Raw genomic sequence first — 22,994 nt, 5'->3', positions numbered from 1 at the left:
TGCCCCTGTACCTCTGTGCTCCTATTGCAATCTACTGTAATTCTACATTGCTTGCATTACTTCCTTTTGCTATTACTGCATATTTTTGGTATTGTGTACATATATCTTGTGTATATTTGGCATCCTCATACTGAGGGTACTCACTGAGATACTTTTGGCATATTGTCATAAAAATAAAGTACCTTTTATTTTTAGTATATCTGTGTATTGTGTTTTCTTATGATATTGTGCATATGACACCAGTGGTATAGTAGGGGCTTTGCATGTCTCCTAGTTCAGCCTAAGCTGCTCTGCTATAGCTACCTTCTATCAGCCTAAACTGCTAGAAACACCTCTTCTACACTAATAAGGGATAACTGGACCTGGCACAGAGTGTAAGTACCCCTTGGTACCCACTACAAGCCAGGCCAGCCTCCTACACCTGGAAGCACCTGAACAGTAATAGCAGCCAGTGCTGCCTGTGGGGGTAGCAGCCGGTGCTGCCTGTTGGGGTAGCAGCCAGTGCTGCCTCAATGGGTAGCAGCCAGTGCTGCCTGTGGGGGTAGCAGGCAGTGGTCCGGTGGGGGTAGCAGCTAGTGCTGCCTGTGGTGGTAGCAGTAAGTGCTGCCTGTGGGGGTAGCAGCCATTCCTGCCTGTGGGGGTAGCAGCCATTCCTGCCTGTGGGGGTAGCAGCCATTCCTGCCTGCGGGGGTAGCTGTCTGTATGGGGGTAGCAGCCAGTGCTGCCTGTATGGGGGTATGTAGGAAAGTACCATCTTGCCTGGCATGTTACCCCCATTTTTCACTGTATATATGTTTTAGTTGTATGTGTCACTGGGACCCTGGTAACCCAGGGCCCCAGTGCTCATAAGTGTGCCTGAATGTGTTACCTGTGTAGTGACTAACTGTCTCACTGAGGCTCTGCTAATCAGAACCTCAGTGGTTATGCTCTCTCATTTCTTTCCAAATTGTCACTGACAGGCTAGTGACCATTTTTACCAATTTACATTGGCTTACTGGAACACCCTTATAATTCCCTAGTATATGGTACTGAGGTACCCAGGGTATTGGGGTTCCAGGAGATCCCTATGGGCTGCAGCATTTCTTTTGCCACCCATAGGGAGCTCTGACAAATCTTACACAGGCCTGCCACAGCAGCCTGAGTGAAATAACGTCCACGTTATTTCACAGCCATTTTACACTGCACTTAAGTAACTTATAAGTCACCTATATGTCTAACCTTTACCTGGTAAAGGTTAGGTGCAAAGTTACTTAGTGTGAGGGCACCCTGGCACTAGCCAAGGTGCCCCCACATTGTTCAGAGCCAATTCACTGAACTTTGTGAGTGCGGGGACACCATTACACGCGTGCACTACATATAGGTCACTACCTATATGTAGCTTCACCATGGTAACTCCGAATATGGCCATGTAACATGTCTATGATCATGGGATTGCCCCCTCTATGCCATCCTGGCATTGTTGGTACAATTCCATGATCCCAGTGGTCTGTAGCACAGACCCTGGTACTGCCAGACTGCCCTTCCTGGGGTTTCTCTGCAGCTGCTGCTGCTGCCAACCCCTCAGACAGGCAGCTGCCCTCCTGGGGTCCAGCCAGGCCTGGCCCAGGATGGCAGAACAAAGAACTTCCTCTGAGAGAGGGTGTGACACCCTCTCCCTTTGGAAAATGGTGTGAAGGCAGGGGAGGAGTAGCCTCCCCCAGCCTCTGGAAATGCTTTGTTGGGCACAGATGTGCCCAATTCTGCATAAGCCAGTCTACACCGGTTCAGGGACCCCTTAGCCCCTGCTCTGGCGCGAAACTGGACAAAGGAAAGGGGAGTGACCACTCCCCTGACCTGCACCTCCCCTGGGAGGTGTCCAGAGCTCCTCCAGTGTGCTCCAGACCTCTGCCATCTTGGAAACAGAGGTGCTGCTGGCACACTGGACTGCTCTGAGTGGCCAGTGCCACCAGGTGACGTCAGAGACTCCTTGTGATAGGCTCCTTCAGGTGTTAGTAGCCTTTCCTCTCTCCTAGGTAGCCAAACCCTCTTTTCTGGCTATTTAGGGTCTCTGTCTCTGGGGAAACTTTAGATAACGAATGCATGAGCTCAGCCGAGTTCCTCTGCATCTCTCTCTTCACCTTCTGATAAGGAATCGACCGCTGACCGCGCTGGAAGCCTGCAAACCTGCAACATAGTAGCAAAGACGACTACTGCAACTCTGTAACGCTGATCCTGCCGCCTTCTCGACTGTTTTCCTGCTTGTGCATGCTGTGGGGGTAGTCTGCCTCCTCTCTGCACCAGAAGCTCCGAAGAAATCTCCCGTGGGTCGACGGAATCTTCCCCCTGCAACCGCAGGCACCAAAAAGCTGCATTACCGGTCCCTTGGGTCTCCTCTCAGCACGACGAGCGAGGTCCCTCGAATCCAGCGACGCTGTCCAAGTGACCCCCACAGTCCAGTGACTCTTCAGCCCAAGTTTGGTGGAGGTAAGTCCTTGCCTCACCTCGCTGGGCTGCATTGCTGGGGAACCGCGACTTGGCAGCTACTCCGGCCCCTGTGCACTTCCGGCGGAAATCCTTCGTGCACAGCCAAGCCTGGGTCCACGGCACTCTAACCTGCATTGCACGACTTTCTAAGTTGGTCTCCGGCGACGTGGGACTCCTTTGTGCAACTTCGGCGAGCACCGTTTCACGCATCCTCGTAGTGCCTGTTTCTGGCACTTCTCCGGGTGCTACCTGCTTCAGTGAGGGCTCTTTGTCTTGCTCGACGTCCCCTCTCTCTGCAGGTCCAATTTGCGACCTCCTGGTCCCTCCTGGGCCCCAGCAGCGTCCAAAAACGCCAAACGCACGATTTGCGTGTAGCAAGGCTTGTTGGCATCCTTGCGGCGGGAAAACACTTCTGCACGACTCTCCAAGGCGAGAGGGATCCGTCCACCAAAGGGGAAGTCTCTAGCCCTTTTCGTTCCTGCAGAAACCTCAGCTTCTTCTGTCCAGTCGAAGCTTCTTTGCACCCGCAGCTGGCATTTCCTGGGCATCTGCCCATCTCCGACTTGCTTGTGACTTTTGGACTTGGTCCCCTTGTTCCACAGGTACCCTAGATTGGAAATCCACAGTTGTTGCATTGCTGGTTTGTGTCTTTCCTGCATTATTCCTCTAACACGACTCTTTTGTCCTTAGGGGAACTTTAGTGCACTTTGCACTCACTTTTCAGGGTCTTGGGGAGGGTTATTTTTCTAACTCTCACTATTTTCTAATAGTCCCAGCGACCCTCTACAAGGTCACATAGGTTTGGGGTCCATTCGTGGTTCGCATTCCACTTTTGGAGTATATGGTTTGTGTTGCCCCTATCCCTATGTTTCCCCATTGCATCCTATTGTAACTATACATTGTTTGCACTGTTTTCTAAGACTATACTGCATATTTTTGCTATTGTGTATATATATCTTGTGTATATTTCCTATCCTCTCACTGAGGGTACACTCTAAGATACTTTGGCATATTGTCATAAAAATAAAGTACCTTTATTTTTAGTATAACTGTGTATTGTGTTTTCTTATGATATTGTGCATATGACACTAAGTGGTACTGTAGTAGCTTCACACGTCTCCTAGTTCAGCCTAAGCTGCTCTGCTAAGCTACCATTATCTATCAGCCTAAGCTGCTAGACACCCTATACACTAATAAGGGATAACTGGGCCTGGTGCAAGGTGCAAGTACCCCTTGGTACTCACTACAAGCCAGTCCAGCCTCCTACAGGGTAGCAGCCAGTGCTGTCTGTCTGGGGGTAGCAGCCAGTGCTGTCTGTCTGGGGGTAGCAGCCAGTGCTGTCTGTCTGGGGGTAGCAGGCAGTGCTGCCTGTGTGGGGGTAGCAGGCAGTGCTGCCTGTGGGGGTAGCATCCAGTGCTGCTTGTAGAGGGTAGCAGTTAGTGCTGCCTGTGTAGGGCGAGCAGCCAGTGCTGCCTGTGTGGGGGAGCAGCCAGTGCTGCCTGTGTAGGGCGAGCAGCCAGTGCTGCCTGTGTGGGGGAGCAGCCAGTGCTGCCTGTGGGAGTAGCAGCTAGTGCTGCCTGTATGGGGGTAGCAGCCAGTGCTGCCTGTGTAGAGGGAGCAGCCAGCGCTGCCTGTGTAGGGGGAGCAGTCAGTGCTGCCTGTGGGGGTAGCTCCCACTGCTGTCTGTAGAGGGTAGCAGTTAGTGCTGCCTGTGTAGGGCGAGCAGCCAGTGCTGCCTGTGGGAGTAGCAGCCAGTGCTGCTTGTGGGTGCTGCCTCTAGTGGTAGCAGCCAGTGCTGCCTGTATGGGGGTAGCAGCCAGTGCTGCCTGTATGGGGGTAGCAGCCAGTGCTGCCTGTGGGGGTAGCAGCCAGTGCTGCCTGTGGGGGAGCAGCCTGTGCTGCCTGTGTGGAGTAGCAGCCAGTGCTGCCTGTGGGAGTAGCAGCCAGTGCTGCCTGTGGGAGTAGCAGTTAGTGCTGCCTGTATGGGGGTAGCAGCCAGTGCTGCCTGTGTGGGAGAAGCAGCCAGTATTGCCTGTGTGGGGGTAGCAGCCAGTGCTGCCTGTGTGGGGGTAGCAGCCAGTGCCGCATGTGGGGGTAGCAGCCAGTGCCGCCTGTGGGGGTAGCATCCAGTGCTGCCTGTAGAGGGTAGCATCCAGTGCTGCCTGTAGAGGGTAGCATCCAGTGCTGCCTGTAGAGGGTAGCATCCAGTGCTGCCTGTAGAGGGTAGCAGCTAGTGCTGCCTGTATGGGGGTAGCAGCCAGTGCTGCCTGTGTGGGGGTAGCAGTCAGTAGAATTGTCGTGATGTGCTCCCATGGAGGCAGCCGTAACCAGGCATTACAGTGAATGCTTCCCTGGGATGAGCGAGTTGTAGTCGTAAATATCGATTACAAAAATATCTATGTTCCAGACATCGATGTCAAAATATCTACTACTATATTATTGAAGTTCTAAACTTAATATAAAAATGACCAAAACATTGTGTAAATAAAAAAGAAACTGTAGTAATATCTGGTGCCAAAATATCTTCCAATGCATTATTATAGATTTGTAAAGTAACATTAAAATTAACAAATAAAATCTACTGAAAAAGTATAGTGTTTCAAAGTAATGCTAATGCAATAAATTAATATAACATATAGTTTCTTATTTAATAATTATTAAATGCCATTGAAATGTTAAATATTTTTGAAAATATAGATTATAGAATGCTTTTCTACACACATCTGTTTTTAAACCTATTTTATTAATTTTCCATAGTATAACATGTTGCATCGGGTTAAATCTTACAAAGCTTTAATGTCGCTTATCCGAAGCCTGTTAACATTTTTGAATATATTGTGTTACCTTACAAGGTATCAAGACTTTACAATATACATAACATATCATGATGTTTGAAAACAAAGAATGTCCATTTAAAACGTTTGCCTATTTAACTCCGAACATGTAAAAAAAAAAAACACTGGGGATGCCGCACACTCGTATGTATACCATAGTGTTCTAGAAGGGTGCATACATCTTCAGCTGGGCACTACTCCCATCTGCACTGATGAGTTACATTCCAGTGACCCATCACATATGTATTTCACTAATGCACCCTTGTAACCACAACTTGTGTATCTATGGTGTTTTTACTTTTTGCCTTCTAGGGTGACCTTCCTTTGACTTAGCCAGTTTGCTTGACATAAGTGACGGCCTCACTATACTAAATTAGGTTCTTTCATTCCTAAATTTCTATATTATTTGGAGAAGACGTGTTTATTTTTGGTCCTGATGAATCGTCAATGGATCCTGCTGGACCGCAGACGCGAAACATGTTGACCCTAGTTTAGAGGCACCATAATAGTTGTAGTCCTCTGTGTTTTTTTGCTCTTTGAAAGTAATTGAGCATTATAACTCAATCTGTTACTTTCCTGGTTGTTTTTAATCTTGGTCTTCATCCTATTTTGAACTGATTAAAATTATGATGTATCTTGTTGGATGAATAACCAGTTTTAAATTTCTTATTTTTTGCTCTCTCCACTAATGTTTGGTCTGTATAGTTTGAACCCACCAGTCATTATCAGATCAACACGGCTTAGAGCCCCCTACCGGGGAGCCCGCCAGGCGTTGCAGCACCGGCCTGGTGTGGAGCGTTCCCGATGATGATGCCAGTCATCCATTGTGATGCTTGAGGGCTCTTGCTCCTGAGACATCAGGTCTCCTAGTATGTTATAGTACGTTAGAACAGTGTACCTTTGTTTAAATTACTTAAAGTGGGAGACTGTACACTGGACCTTATAAACCTCCCGGTCCCTCCCCCTCCTTGTATTTAGTTAAACCCAATATAATATACAGACAAGTTAAACTAACTGCAGATGCTTCTGTTCTGACAGCCCAGCGCAATGTACAGGCAGGTCCAGTATAGAGTAAACTCCTTATATACTGACACTCCGACACTGTATAAAGAATAAGATAGGCTGGGTCATGTGACTCCATTCAGAATATCAGACTCTTGTATTTCATGTGACCTCTTTAGGAATATCACAGACTGGGCTGGGTCATGTGACTCCATTCAGAATATCAGACTATTTTTAATTTTCCGCTGTGCCATTTCACCGCTTTCAGAATAAAGCTGTGCTATCCTGTGACCTTGTGCAAAATATCAGACTCTGTACCTTGTTGTGTGGCCAGATTCAAAGTGTCACAGATTGTGCTGTGCCATGAGCCAGTATTCAGAATATCACGGATTGTGCCCTGTCACACGGCCCTTTTTGAATTATTGCAGGCTGGGCTGCATTATTTAACCTATTTTCCTGCATCATTTGATCCCACTCAGCATATCACAGACTGTCATGTGATCCCATTCAGAAACTCACAAGCTGTACTTCATCACATGACCCCGTTCAGAATATCACACTGTGCTGCGTCACCTCATTCAGAATGTGTTTACAAATTAATTTTTATTGTTACAAATTTCCTACGAATTTCAAAAATAAACATTCTTAAAACAATGTAAAATATAAATATCAATTGGATGAAGACATTATCTTTCAGTTCTTCAACCTTCCAAGTGGACAATTTCATTCATTCCATCAATCTATGGGACTGTATATGTTCTCTTTTTAGGGGATGAATCACCCGATGGTTGATGTGACATTTATTTGTGTTGGTGCATCTACTTTATTTACAAATAGGCTTTGTGTTATGGAATTAGAGTGATCTTGTTCGATACTTTTTTAGAAATCATTGTATGAGAATTTTCTATGTCCACATTAAATTCTACATTTATGAACTATTCAGTTACTTAACTATGATTCTCTTCTGCAATTTTTAAATGTACATTCATCACATTGATACCACCTTGATGGCATTGTACACCATGTTTCTTTCACATACTCAATGAGCCATAACCATCTGAACATCACTCATAGAATAACATTACTATCTGTGTGCTCCATTCTTTCTTTAAATAGAACCAACTTGCTGGTACAAGGTTTCTTGTTCCAATACACATGCTTGACAACGGACATGTTTTGAATGTTTGAGCACCCCAACAACACTCTAAAATATAGGAATGTGCGGTAGTCTTCTGGTTTTTCTGTTGTCAGCTTACTCAATAAAATATAAATATATTTCAGTTCTATTCCTAAACTGAAATATCCTAATATTGACACATTTGTACATTCCTAATTATCGAAGGAACTTTAACAAATAGAGTAAGTACTGGTTACATTCATTAACTGGTTGAGACTGAATATAACTACTACAGTGTGTGTAGTTTGGGTCAATCCCACTAGCACGTCCCACCTTCCATTATTTACATTTAATGGCAAACCGTGAGTGTGCAGATTAAGAAAGAAGTTTCTCGTAGAATGGTCACGTTGTGAATTATGGTTGCGTACTTTGGTGTAGCAGTATCAACAACAGTTTCATGCTTTTTCACCTGCTATCGTAATGGAAAGTTTTTTTTCTATTAAGGACACGGAGGCGAGGAGTATGCTTTTCTTCCTTCGCTGTAATCAATAGCAGCCATATTCAAACTTCATGTAAACTACAAATCCCAAGAACCTTTGGGAATGGAACAGACAAAACATCCAAACAAAGATAGGCATTAGTCCATGACCAATCATGCCCCAGCAGAGACCCATAAAGTCCATTGTCCTTGTTGTCCCAGCCTCTGTCTTCGCTCGAGATCAGCCACCGCACATCCATCGAGTCCTGTTTCCCAGTCTCAGTCCCTAGGAAGAAAGAGAAGCATCAATACCAGGTGCCATGTCGGAGAAACCTTAGCAAAACAACTTTGTTAAGATCTTGGTCATAATGCTGTATTACAGCACTGCATCATACAGCAGATAATAACATAATAGAAAAAATGATTACCTACCAGTCACGTGAGGGTTCGGGATCAAGATTCTCGCCAGGTGGGATAATCCTTGACCTTATGTTGAGGATTATGCTGGTTCAAAGTATGCTCATGACTAAATGAACCATATCCAGCACCAGCCTCTTAAAAGTAGAGTCCAAAGACCCGCGTTCTGAATTCATAATATCCTCCAGATGGGCACCCAGGCTAAAAGCCTTTGAAGCCATTGGCCCTCAAGCAGAATGCGCTCCAAAAACTTTGAGATCAATGGCAGCCTCCTGCATGACCCACCGCAATCACCGTTCTGTAGTAGGGGAAGAGACCACTCTGTGCGGTTTCTGCAAGGCGATCAGGACCTGGTGCTAACCAATCCCAGGAAAGTTTCAGAAGAGCTGGAAACCAGACTTGGGATCTCCAAAAAGGTGTGATCAACACTACTTCTGCATGTTGCCTCCTAATTTAAGCGGAAGACCGGGTGATCATTGCAAATGAAGGGAATGCGTAACCCTTGTCCTGACTCCAATCCTGAAGGAGTCATCTGTCGCTGCCACCAACGGGTCCGGTCTCTTACTGAAGAAGCGGGGTAGTTGGTGGTCCAGCCAGCACACCAAAGGTTTACAGAGAAAGGTACCCGGCGTTCCTGAAGCTTAGCAAAAACTTCCGGATGCAGTTTCCACAGGCTGGAATCCCAAAGATTAAGGGAGTGCCTATTTGCTTCGCTTGCCCGGGGAGATATTCAGCCATGACTGAGATTTGATGGTCCAGACAGTGCTGCCAAAAATTAGTTGCGAGCTTGGAGAGAGCCTTGGAGTGAGCGCCCCCCAAATGGTTGATATATCGGACCGCTAACCCATTGTTCATCTTGAGGAGGACACGCAACTGAATCTTGTTCTTTGTCCGAAATCGTACCATGAAAGAGCCGGCTAGAAGCTTCAACCAGTTGATATATAATTTCTGTTCTTTAGGAGAGCCCTGTAGAAAACTCTCTGCATCTGGTGCCCCAACCTGACATGCAGGCATCCAATTCTATAATGAGGTCTGGGGCCAAACTGAAAATCACTCTCCCATTCCATGCTACCTTGAGGGACAGCCACCAGCCGATTTCTTCCTGCGCCTCATCTGAGAGAGACACCAGTTGGGAGTAAGTTAGTCCTTTCTTCAGATGAGAAGTCTTTACTGTAGGAGGGTGGATTGGCTTGTAGTGAGTACCAAGGGGTACTTGCACCTTGCACCAGGCCCAGTTATCCCTTATTAGTGTATAGGGTGTCTAGCAGCTTAGGCTGATAGATAATGGTAGCTTAGCAGAGCAGCTTAGGCTGAACTAGGAGACGTGTGAAGCTACTACAGTACCACTTAGTGTCATATGCACAATATCATAAGAAAACACAATACACAGTTATACTAAAAATAAAGGTACTTTATTTTTATGACAATATGCCAAAGTATCTTAGAGTGTACCCTCAGTGAGAGGATAGGAAATATACACAAGATATATATACACAATAGCAAAAATATGCAGTATAGTCTTAGAAAACAGTGCAAACAATGTATAGTTACAATAGGATGCAATGGGGAAACATAGGGATAGGGGCAACACAAACCATATACTCCAAAAGTGGAATGCGAACCACGAATGGACCCCAAACCTATGTGACCTTGTAGAGGGTCGCTGGGACTATTAGAAAATAGTGAGAGTTAGAAAAATAACCCTCCCCAAGACCCTGAAAAGTGAGTGCAAAGTGCACTAAAGTTCCCCTAAGGACAAAGAAGTCGTGTTAGAGGAATAATGCAGGAAAGACACAAACCAGCAATGCAACAACTGTGGATTTCCAATCTAGGGTACCTGTGAAACAAGGGGACCAAGTCCAAAAGTCACAAGCAAGTCGGAGATGGGCAGATGCCCAGGAAATGCCAGCTGCGGGTGCAAAGAAGCTTCTACTGGACAGAAGAAGCTGAGGTTTCTGCAGGAACAAAAAGGGCTAGAGACTTCCCCTTTGGTGGACGGATCCCTCTCGCCTTGGGGAGTCGTGCAGAAGTGTTTTCCCACTGAAAGAATGCCAACAAGCCTTGCTAGCTGCAAATCGTGCGTTTGGCGTTTTTGGACGCTGCTGGGGCCCAGGAGGGACCAGGAGGTCTCAAATTGGACCTGAAGAGAGAGGGGACGTCGAGCAAGACAAAGAGCCCTCACTGAAGCAGGTAGCACCCGGAGAAGTGCCAGAAACAGGCACTACGAGGATGCGTGAAACGGTGCTTGCCGAAGTTGCACAAAGGAGTCCCACGTCGCCGGAGACCAACTTAGAAAGTTGTGCAATGCAGGTTAGAGTGCCGTGGACCCAGGCTTGGCTGTGCACAAAGGATTTCCGCCGGAAGTGCACAGGGGCCGGAGTAGCTGCAAAGTCGCGGTTCCCAGCAATGCAGCCCAGCGAGGTGAGGCAAGGACTTACCTCCACCAAACTTGGGCTGAAGAGTCACTGGACTGTGGGGGTCACTTGGACAGAGTCGCTGGATTCGAGGGACCTCGCTCGTCGTGCTGAGAGGAGACCCAAGGGACCGGTAATGCAACTTTTTGGTGCCTGCGGTTGCAGGGGGAAGATTCCGTCGACCCACGGGAGATTTCTTCAGAGCTTCTGGTGCAGAGAGGAGGCAGACTACCCCCACAGCATGCACAAGCAGGAAAACAGTCGAGAAGGCGGCAGGATCAGCGTTACAGAGTTGCAGTAGTCGTCTTTGCTACTATGTTGCAGGTTTGCAGGCTTCCAGCGCGGTCAGCAGTCGATTCCTTATCAGAAGGTGAAGAGAGAGATGCAGAGGAACTCGGATGAGCTCTTGCATTCGTTATCTAAAGTTTCCCCAGAGACAGAGACCCTAAATAGCCAGAAAAGAGGGTTTGGCTACCTAGGAGAGAGGATAGGCTACTAACACCTGAAGGAGCCTAGCAGCAGGAGTCTCTGACGTCACCTGGTGGCACTGGCCACTCAGAGCAGTCCAGTGTGCCAGCAGCACCTCTGTTTCCAAGATGGCAGAGGTCTGGAGCACACTGGAGGAGCTCTGGACACCTCCCAGGGGAGGTGCAGGTCAGGGGAGTGGTCACTCCCCTTTCCTTTGTCCAGTTTCGCGCCAGAGCAGGGGCTAAGGGGTCCCTGAACCGGTGTAGACTGGCTTATGCAGAATTGGGCACATCTGTGCCCAACAAAGCATTTCCAGAGGCTGGGGGAGGCTACTCCTCCCCTGCCTTCACACCATTTTCCAAAGGGAGAGGGTGTCACACCCTCTCTCAGAGGAAGTTCTTTGTTCTGCCATCCTGGGCCAGGCCTGGCTGGACCCCAGGAGGGCAGATGCCTGTATGAGGGGTTGGCAGCAGCAGCAGCTGCAGTGAAACCCCAGGAAGGGCAGTTTGGCAGTACCAGGGTCTGTGCTACAGACCACTGGGATCATGGGATTGTGCCAACTATGCCAGGATGGCATAGAGGGGGCAATTCCATGATCATAGACATGTTACATGGCCATATTCGGAGTTACCATTGTGAAGCTACATATAGGTAGTGACCTATATGTAGTGCACGCGTGTAATGGTGTCCCCGCACTCACAAAGTTCAGGGAATTGGCTCTGAACAATGTGGGGGCACCTTGGCTAGTGCCAGGGTGCCCTCACACTAAGTAACTTTGCACCTAACCTTTACCAGGTAAAGGTTAGACATATAGGTGACTTATAAGTTACTTAAGTGCAGTGTAAAATGGCTGTGAAATAACGTGGATGTTATTTCACTCAGGCTGCAGTGGCAGGCCTGTGTAAGAATTGTCAGAGCTCCCTATGGGTGGCAAAAGAAATGCTGCAGCCCATAGGGATCTCCTGGAACCCCAATACCCTGGGTACCTCAGTACCATATACTAGGGAATTATAAGGGTGTTCCAGTAAGCCAATGTAAATTGGTAAAAATGGTCACTAGCCTGTTAGTGACAATTTGGAAAGAAATGAGAGAGCATAACCACTGAGGTTCTGATTAGCAGAGCCTCAGTGAGACAGTTAGTCACTACACAGGTAACACATTCAGGCACACTTATGAGCACTGGGGCCCTGGGTTACCTGGGTCCCAGTGACACATATAACTAAAACAACATATATACAGTGAAAAATGGGGGTAACATGCCAGGCAAGATGGTACTTTCCTACATTTACCCTCCGCAAGGCTCCCTTATGGAGGGGCCCCGGATAAATGGCCGAGATGGATGATGACAGGCAGCCCACGAGGTGAGTGATCTGCCTCAGGGAGGTGTAAGGTTTGGCTAGGGTCTTCCTCAACGTGTGTCGAATCTTCGCCACTTTCCGGGATGGAAGGCTGTGGACAGTTGTAGTAGAGTCTATGACCAAGCCCTGGAAAGTTGCTCTCTGAGAAAGAACCATGAGTGACTTTTTCTCGTTTATCACAAAGCCTAGCCCCTCCAGGAGATTAATGACTGTTTGAATTTGGAGAGAGAGACGACATGGACATTGATCCATTATCAGCATGTCATTGAGGTAGATGATAAGGTGTGTCCCCTGTGCCCTTAAGTATTTCACAACCGGTTTGAGAACCTTCGTGAAGCACTAGGGGCATAGAAGATAGAGTGGAAAATTTGAACATTTGTTGACACCAAACAAACTGGGAGAACCTTCAATGTAAGTGAAAAATTGGAAACAATAGGTACGTGTTTTTGAGGTAGAAGTGGACCATCCAGTTGGAGGGACGTAACACGTCTTTGAGGAGGTGGCTCTCCTCCATCTTGAAATTGCAGTAGACAAGCCATTTGTTGAATTCTCATTAGTTGATGACTGGGTGTTGTCTTTCATTGCCTTTGTCCACCAGACAGATGTTGCTGATGAACCCATGGGGATGTGGGGCCATCCAGGGAATAGCCCCTTTGTCCAGTAGGGAAGAGACATCCTTGTCCATGAGGGCTGCCTCTCGGGGGGGGGGAATTAAAGGGGAAGAGGCCATGGTTCCTGATGAGGGACACCATAGAATTCTATTTGGAACTCTTGGAACATTGGTAAAACCCAAGCATCTGCTGTAATGGATCTCCAGGCCTGGAGGAAAACCACCTGTCTGACCCCACTTTTATAAGAGAGGAAGGATGAGCACTCACCAAAACTGGAGGAAGCGGAGCTCCCTTTGAATCCTCTGTCCTGGATGCATTGCCCCCTGGTGGGGTGGAAGTTGGTGAATCTGGTGTTGTCCTGAAAGGAGCCTTGTCTGGAGCATTGCCCGCTTGAAGGGTATTGGGAAAGTGCATGGCCGACCGAGCGGCCTCTGCTATGACCAGCCCCTTGGAAAACCTGAGGGCTCAAGACTTTCTTTATGGAGGACCTGGCCTAGTCTAGGTAAATGAAGGTGGTCACAAACTTGCCCAACTCTTTGATAAAGGGTCCCCTTGGGCGATAAGCCCCGCCTCCGAGGTTGCATTGTCCCGGTGCTTAGGGTCCACCTTAATCAACAGGGAGCAGCAGCACTTTGTGGATGGCATGCAATTGGCGTTACCTAAGAAGATGATAGCGTGCTGTGCCCACCCTGAAAGGACCTTCGGTGAAATAAGGGCTCTTCTGGCCTTGGCGTCTTCAGCCATATCAGGGATCTTGGTAAGGGGCCAGTAGTACTCAAAAGCCTATCCTGACAAGCCCTCCAGGAATGGAATATGCCCTTTTTGGCTCTTTTATGAATTTTGCCAGGGAAGCGGCCATTCTGGAGTCAATGTCGGGGTCAGGACAACTTTACCCTCCAAGCCAGGGCAGTGAGATTCGACCCGAAGGCAGCTGCAGGCTTCTTTCTCCAGGGACTTCCTAAGTTGACCCGCCACATAGCTGGCTACCTTTTCTGCCGGGGCCCACTCAGAGGACCAAGGGTGGAGGATGTCATTGGGGTCAAGCTTGTCCAAGCCCTGGGCCTCTGGGTTTGCAGAGTAAGGGATGGATGGGCTCCAAGGTCTGGAGGACCCTGCCTCATCATCTGAGTCCACAGGGGCCACATCATTTTGAGGGTCTGGGGAAACAGGGCATAGGGATTCCAAGGCTGGTTCAGTAGGACCTGGGATTGGGGTTCGGCTGGGTAGACAAGAAGACTTGCTTAAGGTGAGCGAAAGCATCATGGTCAACGCCATCCTTGCGAGGAAGCTTGGCAGGGACAGGGTCTGGATTTGGAGCAGAATGGAAAGCGCCTAAGATCCAAGAGGGTGCAGTGGGCTCCTTCCTGGGATTAGAGATATGGGTGCAGGCACTCGCAACTTGATCCACCAGGTGCTGTTCCAAGGGGCCCATGGCCCCAGCAACCGCCTGGTAAATTAAGCCGCCTCTTAAAATTCATCATCCCAGGGCAGGAATTTTGAGGGGTCCCGTTTTGACCGCTGATCCCCGGAAACCTCCATGTATGCTAAAATTAAGTGCAAGTGGGGAATGAGGCGGCGCTGCGCTAGTTTACAAGTGAGCACCAGAAAACAGCCAAAGTACTTTAAAGTGCTGATTGGGCATTAGAGGTGAGCGTAGGCAAGCGCAGCTGAATTTATGACCCCAGAGGAGTCATAAGTTCTGCAACATGGTATCGTGGGGCTGGAGGTCCAGCCAAGGTGTTTCAATGTGAGGGCTCTAAGCCCAGGGACACAGGTGCAGACAAGATCTCGGGGGAAAGGCAGCCTGGGAGCGTGTCCATATCACAGAAAGCAATCTGCGGTGCAGCCGCTGTCAATATTGACCTCGTGGGGGGGCATAAGTCCTTGCACTACCGAGCATTATTAAACAGGGCATCAAGCAAGATAGAAGCAGTTTACAGACCCCAAGCTCTGTGAGATGTCTCTCTCCCCGTTCCGAAGGCTCCACGCGACGCAGGGCCTGACTCCGACTTCACTGGCAGGAGAAGTCAAAACTCACGCATCACAGCCACTAACCAGGCCTTATCTAGGCAACACCTAGGGGCAGAAGCCTGCACCTCGATGAGGAGCTGAACCAAGCAGACTGCCGTCATAGGAGCGTAGAATGTTCCTGTGCTCAATTTCAGTACCCAAAACTCTTGCCAAGCAAACTGCCAGTATTAATAAGAAATGACATGCACACCTATTTCTCCAAAAAGGAAACAAGAATTGCGAGCAGCGAAGAAAGAGGCTGGGACAACATGGATAATGGATTGTATGGGTCTCTGATGGGCTCTGATTGGTCATGGACTAATGCCAATGTTTGATTGGATGTTTTGCCTGTTCCATTCCCAAAGGTTCTTGGGATTTGTAGTTTATCATAAAGTTTTCATATGGCTGCTATTGATTAAAGCGAAGAAAGAAAAGTATAATCATAATTCTCCCCTCCGGTCATGACATAGAATTACTTCTGTCCATTCATTTCATAATTTGTTCTTCAAATTAAAACAATTCAGAGGGAAGTCCAGTTTTATACATAGAACATAATTTGTCGACTGAGACTGTTCCAGTTCAAGTGTGATCAGTTCTCAGAGAGCATTTGGAGCTGCCTGTTTTAAATGAAAACACCACAGTATATAGACACAAGGGCTTCTTCCTGAGTACTGGTTATACCCAGTTCTATGCTGCAGTTTGTGTAAATAGACATTTTGTAACAGAAACAAGAGGCCTAAGGATCTTATCTCACGCTTTATCCAAAGTCCTTGTTCATTTACATTTAATGCCATACAAGTGTGTTAGAAGTATTTTTGGCGTGGTATACTTTGAGTATAGACACTAGTTGTTTCTCAAGTGATGCAGGAGTTATAACAGGTCTGGCGTCTGATCTCAGGAACCTTAGACTATAATACATGATGCATTCAGAATATATCAGATTGTACTGTCATCTGCCCTCATTCAGAATTCCAAAGTTCTGCTGTCTTGTGGGACCATTTGGGATATCACAAGCTGTGCTGTGTCATGTGGCCCCATTCAGAACAAACTCCCATGTGTGTAACTGATCTTGAATTTCACAACTTATATTGTACCTAAAATTCTGCCAGAATTTAAAATCTGTTGTGGGAACTGATGTCCTTCTGCCTGTTCTTCTGTTTTGCAGGATGTTAGAAGCGCCCTGGACAGGTAAGGTTGATTTATTGTTCTCCTCTCAGTGTGTAAGGAGCAGATCTGCTGCAGTGTGGAAATGTCAGTACTGAGCTCACACAAATCAACTCTGCTGCCCGAGCGGTACTACCTCATACAATTATTATATGTAGACCACCTCGTAGCTACTCTCCTGTCTTCCAAACAGTGTTGAGGCCCCTCAGCTTATCCTTAAAACATCCACTGTCTTTAAAAGCTTCCTTCAGACTCCTTAAACTCAGAGTCTTATGAAAATACCCCCAAACCCAGGGAAACGTGCTCGTGTCCACTAAAATCACTTTTGTCCACAGAAACTACCTCAAGTTTTCCACAATCACAGAATACTCAAAACCTCCTTCAATACCTTCTGACCCCACTGCCAATCCTCAAATGTCCCTCTAGTGCTTTGAAACATCATTGGAATTGTCTAAAAACCACATCATCTCACAAACCTGCCTCATCTTTTATTAAGGAGTCTGTGTAGGGCGCTAAAGGGCTACAAACCTAGTTTTATGCCCTAGTTTAAGGTATTGCTTGTGCCTATCTGACTGTGAGTGGCCATATTACTAACAATTTAGTTACTACTAAAACTGAAAGTGGGCGCAATTTTCAAAGCTTTAATTGGGAATTAGCAGCTAAATGAAAGCAAATAATTCTGAGAGGAGCGAGCCATAGGTGAGGGCCTAGAAGAAAGGGGAGGGCCTTTAACAACCGGTATAGCCCGTGGCAGAAGGGCTATAAGTCTCCTAAAACATTCTGCTCTTAGTGGTAAAAAAGGAGAAACATGAAGACAAGCATTGGAATGTTGGAGCTTTGGCTTATTCCAGCCATTATAAGTCCGGAGCTATTCTACTGTCTTCAAGGGAGCTCCCAACATCCCAATCTTCTAAAGATGGGTAGAGTAGAGAGACGAGTACTTCACTTGTTCAAACTGAGACAAAGTTATGCAGTTGCTGAGTTACAATATTACAATACATTTGTTATTCGGCATAGTATTCCACATTCAGAGGTTTATGCAGAATAGTACATTCCACATGGATGCTTCATGTTCAGAAGGCTCTGCAGAAACACTTTTCACCCACTTGTGATTAACACAATAGCTTTCCCAAGGGAATGGCTTTAGAACAGTTATTAAAATTTAAAGCATACTCCCACTTTTGTAGTGATATCCTTGTCTAAAGCAAGGGTAATGCACTGCACGTCAGTCCTCAGTGAGAGCATTAAAAAAGAAAAGTTCTTAAAAATGAGAAATGTGTGACGTGGAGCGCTTGTTAAAAACAAGAGACACCATGAAATGTGCATTCAGTGTCAAAAAGATGTACATGAAGGAATGTTACTTGAAGATAATGCTCTGCTCAAGTGAAAATCGCAGTTCAATTAAGATGGCCGACGTGTACTGGAACACTGTGCAGTGAGAGGGGCTCGTTCCTGTCTTGAGTCACAATGTCATGTAATTGTCCAAAATACAGGTATAAATAAGTCCAAAGGCCATTCTAAAAAAACTACAGCTCTATAGTTTCTGCACTCTTCCACTGATTGTCAGATTTAGTTCCTTTAATGTGGATATTAATTCTTCTGAATACTTTTTCAATTTTTGCCTACTTTTATTTTTACTCATTCTTTTGTGAAATTGCTCCAGTCCTCAAAGGGCTCCCCCAGTCCTCCTAAACCCAACTCTGTTCCTCAGATCTGCTTATGGTGGTAAGAAAGCTTTCTACATCCCTCACGACTTCTCTTCAGTCCACAGCATCTTCAGGGGTCAGCATCCAGTCAATCATCAAACCTCTGAAAGTGTCCAGAACCCTCACTCCTGGCATCAGAGCAGAGAGAGGGAGAGATGGAGACTATAATATTCAGAAAGAAAAAAGGTGAAAAGAGCAAGAAATGTAGAAGAAGAGAGAAGGCAGTTGAAGGGGAAGGGAATGAGGAGGAGGGAGAAATACAGAGAGAAGTGCAGAATGCCGAGTGAGACACAGGCAGGAACCATTTCACTTTTAAGATACACTGGAGTGAATATCCTGTGCATGTGGTTTACAGTAATCTGAAAGCAGTCTGGGTCCTAACGGAGGGGCTAATCCTTTGACACTTGAGTGAGAGGCACCTGGGAGCAGTTCACAACACCAAGAAATAGAAAAAAAGTCACTGATCCTTCTAGAAAGGTGTTAGAAGAAGCCGTTTAGAAGTTGTCAAACCAAAGGTCATAGCCTTGAAGTGAGATGTCCACAAACTGAATTTGCAACCAGGTCAGGACCTTAGATACTCTAAGTCGCAGCACCTCAGGGACTCCAAGTTGCAGGACATCAGAGTCCCCGAGGTGCTGGACTTCAGAGTCTCCAAAGTGCAGGACCTCAACGGCCTCAGGATGCAGGACTTCAGGGTGCAGGACATTAGAGTCTCCATGGTGCAGGAGCTAAGAGAGTCCATGGTCCTGTAGTTCAAAGCCTCCAGAGACTCTAAAATGCAGGACTTGGGAGTCAAGATGGCGGACAGATAGGATGCATGGTTTGGTCCCTCCGTGCCTGCCACACATTCCAAGGCGGTGCTGGGGAGAATCCAGCCATGTACACCCCCCCAGCACAGCATGATGCAGCCATGAGCTGGACCACTTGGCGGATACCACGTGGGGCGGGCGCTGATCGTCGTGGCGGTCGCAGTGCAGGCCACCTTCTCCGGCCAGGCCGGCCTGGGGAGAGGTGAATGAGGCCTAATCACACCTGTGGCCACGGCGGTGAAATGGGGGACATCAGACCCGGGGGGGGATGGGGCGGGTGTGGAGGGGATGTGAAACCTGATCATCTCCCAGCGTGGAGGCCCGGCCTGGCACAAAGGCCGCGGCAGCTCCCATCGCATTCTGCTGGGGAGGCCTCGTCCACACCAGGACATCAGCGGGCCCGGGGGGTGATGGCGTGGCCCGGGTCGAAGGTGGGGCCGACACTATAGCATGAACCACCCCCCAGACGCCACCAGCAGGGGAGCGGGGCCCACTGCGGGTCTCTTCTTTGGCCATAATTGGGGGTGCCTACTTACTTTGGGGGTCCAAGAGATTGCCCCCGGGACATCACCTCGATGGAGTGGTGCACACAGGGCCTTCTCTGGGGCGTGGGCCCTTACTTGGAACCAGCGGGCCTGGCAGGATATACCAGTGAGCGACCCCCCTGGTGGGCCCCCACTACTCGCCACCCATTAGATCGACAGGAGTGGGATGTATGAGAAAGCACGAGAGCCTTTGAGACACCCCCCAACATAGAGCATGGATTCCGTTGTGACCCCGCCATCGGGATTCATAGCGACGGTGTCTGGATACACCTTGTCACCTAGATCAGCATGACAGCAGCCCGTTCTAAAAAGGAATGCACACTGAGGGAGATGCTCTCCACACCATGTAGACCACGGGGGATCGCGATCGCACCCCAGAGGGCAATGGATGAGAGGAACAGGTAACGGGCTCGTTCTTGGAGGCCCTTTTCTAGTCTCTTAAGAAGTACCTTCAGGTGGTGAAACAAGATCTCTGCCAGGATCTAAGAGAGGTCCGACTCAAGGTATCAGAGCTGGGCGACGGTCTCCTCCATTTCGGCTTATCTTCTGGTTGGATGGACCCGTGCACCAGCATCACTCACTGGAGGCAGCTTGCAAGGCCCTGCGATTGGAGTACCCCCCCATGAGCCGACTTGGTTGACAACAAAGGAGGACCCCAACATGCCTGATCCAGAGACTAGAAGAGGAGGGCGGTGCTGGAGTCCCTATTGGGGGATGCGGAGTGGTGAAGATCCTTGGACCACAACACAGTTCTGGCTATGTGAAGGCCAGACACAGAGAGGAAATGGGTGGGGGATGGAGGGACCAATGGAAGCAGACAGTGGACTCAGTGGGATTAGACCTTCATTTATAGGACTGCCCACAGAGACTATTCTGGGTTAGTCCAGAGTTGTTGAACTATGTTTATGTTGTACTTTCAGGGTTGGGGATTTTTTATTCTGAGAGGGGAGGGTGCACATTCACAGTAACAGGTAAACAGCCATCAACCTATGAGGGACACGATCATAGGAGAACAGGTGGTGGGACTTCCTATCACTCTCCAGGGGCTACACTACTACATCGTCAGGATCTACCGCTCTTCACGATAAGTTAACTGCATTGACCCTTAATGTTAGGGGTCTTAACACTCCGGTCAAACGTATGGCGGTCCTCTCACACGTAGAGCATTTGAAAGGTGACATATGCCTTATACAGGAGACACGTTTCTTAGCCAGGGACTGCCATAGATTACTCACCAGTATCTCTCTTCAGTAGATAAATAGACATCCGGGGTTGCCATATTAGTTTCCCGCTCCTTACAGGGTAAGGTGGGAGATAAGGTTCTGGAGGTCAAGGGGAGGTTTCTGGCTTATGGGATACACTTTGATAACTACACTATTGTGGTGGGATCCATTTATGCACCAAATGAGGGTCAAGAACAATTTATCCAACAAACTGGTGGTGGAGCTGACAGCCATTCCAGACAAATTGTTTTTTATTGGGAGGAGATCTGAACCTAGTCTTCCACAATGAGATGGACAGATCGGCTTCACGCACAGGGGGAGTGGGAACGTTATCAGCAGAAGGGGTTAGGCGGGTGGGGGAGTTGGGACTCCGAGATCTATGGCGAGAGTCCTATCTTTAGTCTAGAGATTACACCTTCTACTCACATGCCCATAAAACATATGCAAGACTAGACTATTTTTTAGAACTACAGGTATAAAATCCTTACTGCCAACCATTGCTATACAACCCAGCTGCTTTTTGGGCCACTCGACAGTGTCTTTGACTCTGGAGCTTCCTCCTCTCCAAAGACAGGTTTGCCCATGGCGAACCGAACAAAGCTGTTTTGCAGCGCCCACCATTCATTAGACAGATAAAACACGCTATTTCCAGATATTTGGCACTCAACGAAGTTCCAGGCAGGCTGCTCTGTTTCCCGTTCTGTGGGAAGCTCTAAAGGCGGTCATTAGAGGAGAGCTCATAGCAATTACAACTACGGATAACAAGATTAGGAAAGAGAAAGGGAAATGATGACCAAACAGGTGCTAGATCTAGAACAGATCCATAAGCGTACTGGGGCGCCAAGGATCTGGAGGCGATTGGAGGCAGCTCGTAAACAATTGGCAGGCCTAGGCCAAGACAGAGTGGAATATGGACTCCTGCGGATGCACCATTATTTCTATGTGGGAGGCAACCGTACGTGCTGGCTGCTGGGTAACCCCCTCCGCGCCCTTCGACAGTCCACGGGAGTGGAGTCTTTCCGATCGTCTGAGGGGACACATGATTAGAGGTAACAGTCCCATAGCTTTGGCCTTCTGTCAGTTCTATGAAACCATGTACGCTGTTGGCAACTCGGTGGGGGATGGTTCGGGGACCTATCTCGGGATGCTCCCACTGCTCGGCTGATACTGGATCAGGTGGCACAGCTGGAGGGCCCATTTAAAACAAAAGAAGATATTGCGACTGTTAGAAATGGGGTTTCTGGTTGCCTAGGGTATGCACCTAAGCCATGCAGAACCTACCCACTCTAGTCTGGGCAAGCCCGTCTGTGCCCGTCCGCGCCTGGACCGTGCCCAGTGCCACCCCCCCTGGTCCTCACGCCCCCCGCTACTCCTGCCTCCGCTACTCAGCCAACGAACTCCGCGCACTCAACCCTGGCCCCTCAACAGAGTGCTTCCTGGCCACCCCGAAGCACACCAAAGGACCTTTTTCCTGCCACACCTGCAACTTCTCCTGCAACAGAACAACGAAGCCAGCAACAACCAACACAAACCACCTGCACTGCATCCTCCTCAACACACGCTCCGCACGAAAACACGCCATCGAGCTCTGGGACTTGCTCAACACCACCGCCCCAGACATGGCCTTCCTGACCGAAACCTGGTGGAACGACTCTTCGGCCCCGGACATCGCCATCGCCACACCCGACGGATACAAGATCACCAGAAGAGATCGCACCAACGGAATCGGTGGAGGGATAGCCATCGCCCACAAATCTACCCTCAAGATTCACACCCACACGGACGACACCCTCAAGACAGCCGAACACCTCCACTTCCAGATTCACACGGACCCCAACACTACCCTCAGAGGAACCCTCCTATACCGCCCTCCAGGACCAAGAGCCCCCTTCAGCGACACCGTCTCCGACCTCGCAAGCACCCACGCCCTCGCCTCTCCAGACTACATCCTCCTGGGAGATCTAAGCTTCCACCTGGAAAACAACATGACGCCAACACCGCATCACTGACCACCAACCTCCTCAACCTCGGACTCCGTCAACTGGTCAACACTCCCACACACATCGCCGGACACACACTTGACCCCCTCTTCACCTCAAGCAACCACATCTCTTTCAGCCACACCTCCGAACTCCACTGGACCGACCATCACTGCGTCCATTTTACCTTCAAGAAAACACCGAACACCACTGCATCCCGCTACCGCCTCACCGCCGCTGGGGAAAAGTCACCGAAGACCAACTTACCAGCACCCTCATCAAAACCCACCACCCGACCCCACCGACCCGAGCGCCGCCGCCATCAACCTCCATCAATGGATCCTCGACTGCGCCAACACCGTAGCTCCACTCAAGAAACCCACCGCCAACCAAGAA

The 22,994-nt window shown here is 48.5% G+C and overlaps 1 protein-coding gene across 1 annotated transcript in view; it reads left to right on the top strand.

The window, feature by feature from the left end:
• The window catches only part of LOC138283024 (E3 ubiquitin-protein ligase TRIM39-like), a 97,861-nt gene that overhangs the window by 22,787 nt on the left and 52,080 nt on the right, over positions 1 to 22,994 (top strand). The window contains exon 2 of the mRNA XM_069221142.1: positions 16,338 to 16,360. Coding sequence (XP_069077243.1) covers positions 16,338 to 16,360 — 23 coding nt within the window. The remainder of the gene's footprint in view (positions 1 to 16,337; positions 16,361 to 22,994) is intronic.

The sequence above is a fragment of the Pleurodeles waltl genome, chromosome 2_2 (assembly GCF_031143425.1).
Source record: "Pleurodeles waltl isolate 20211129_DDA chromosome 2_2, aPleWal1.hap1.20221129, whole genome shotgun sequence".
Taxonomy (NCBI): domain Eukaryota; kingdom Metazoa; phylum Chordata; class Amphibia; order Caudata; family Salamandridae; genus Pleurodeles; species Pleurodeles waltl.
This window is presented reverse-complemented; position numbering and strand designations above follow the sequence as displayed.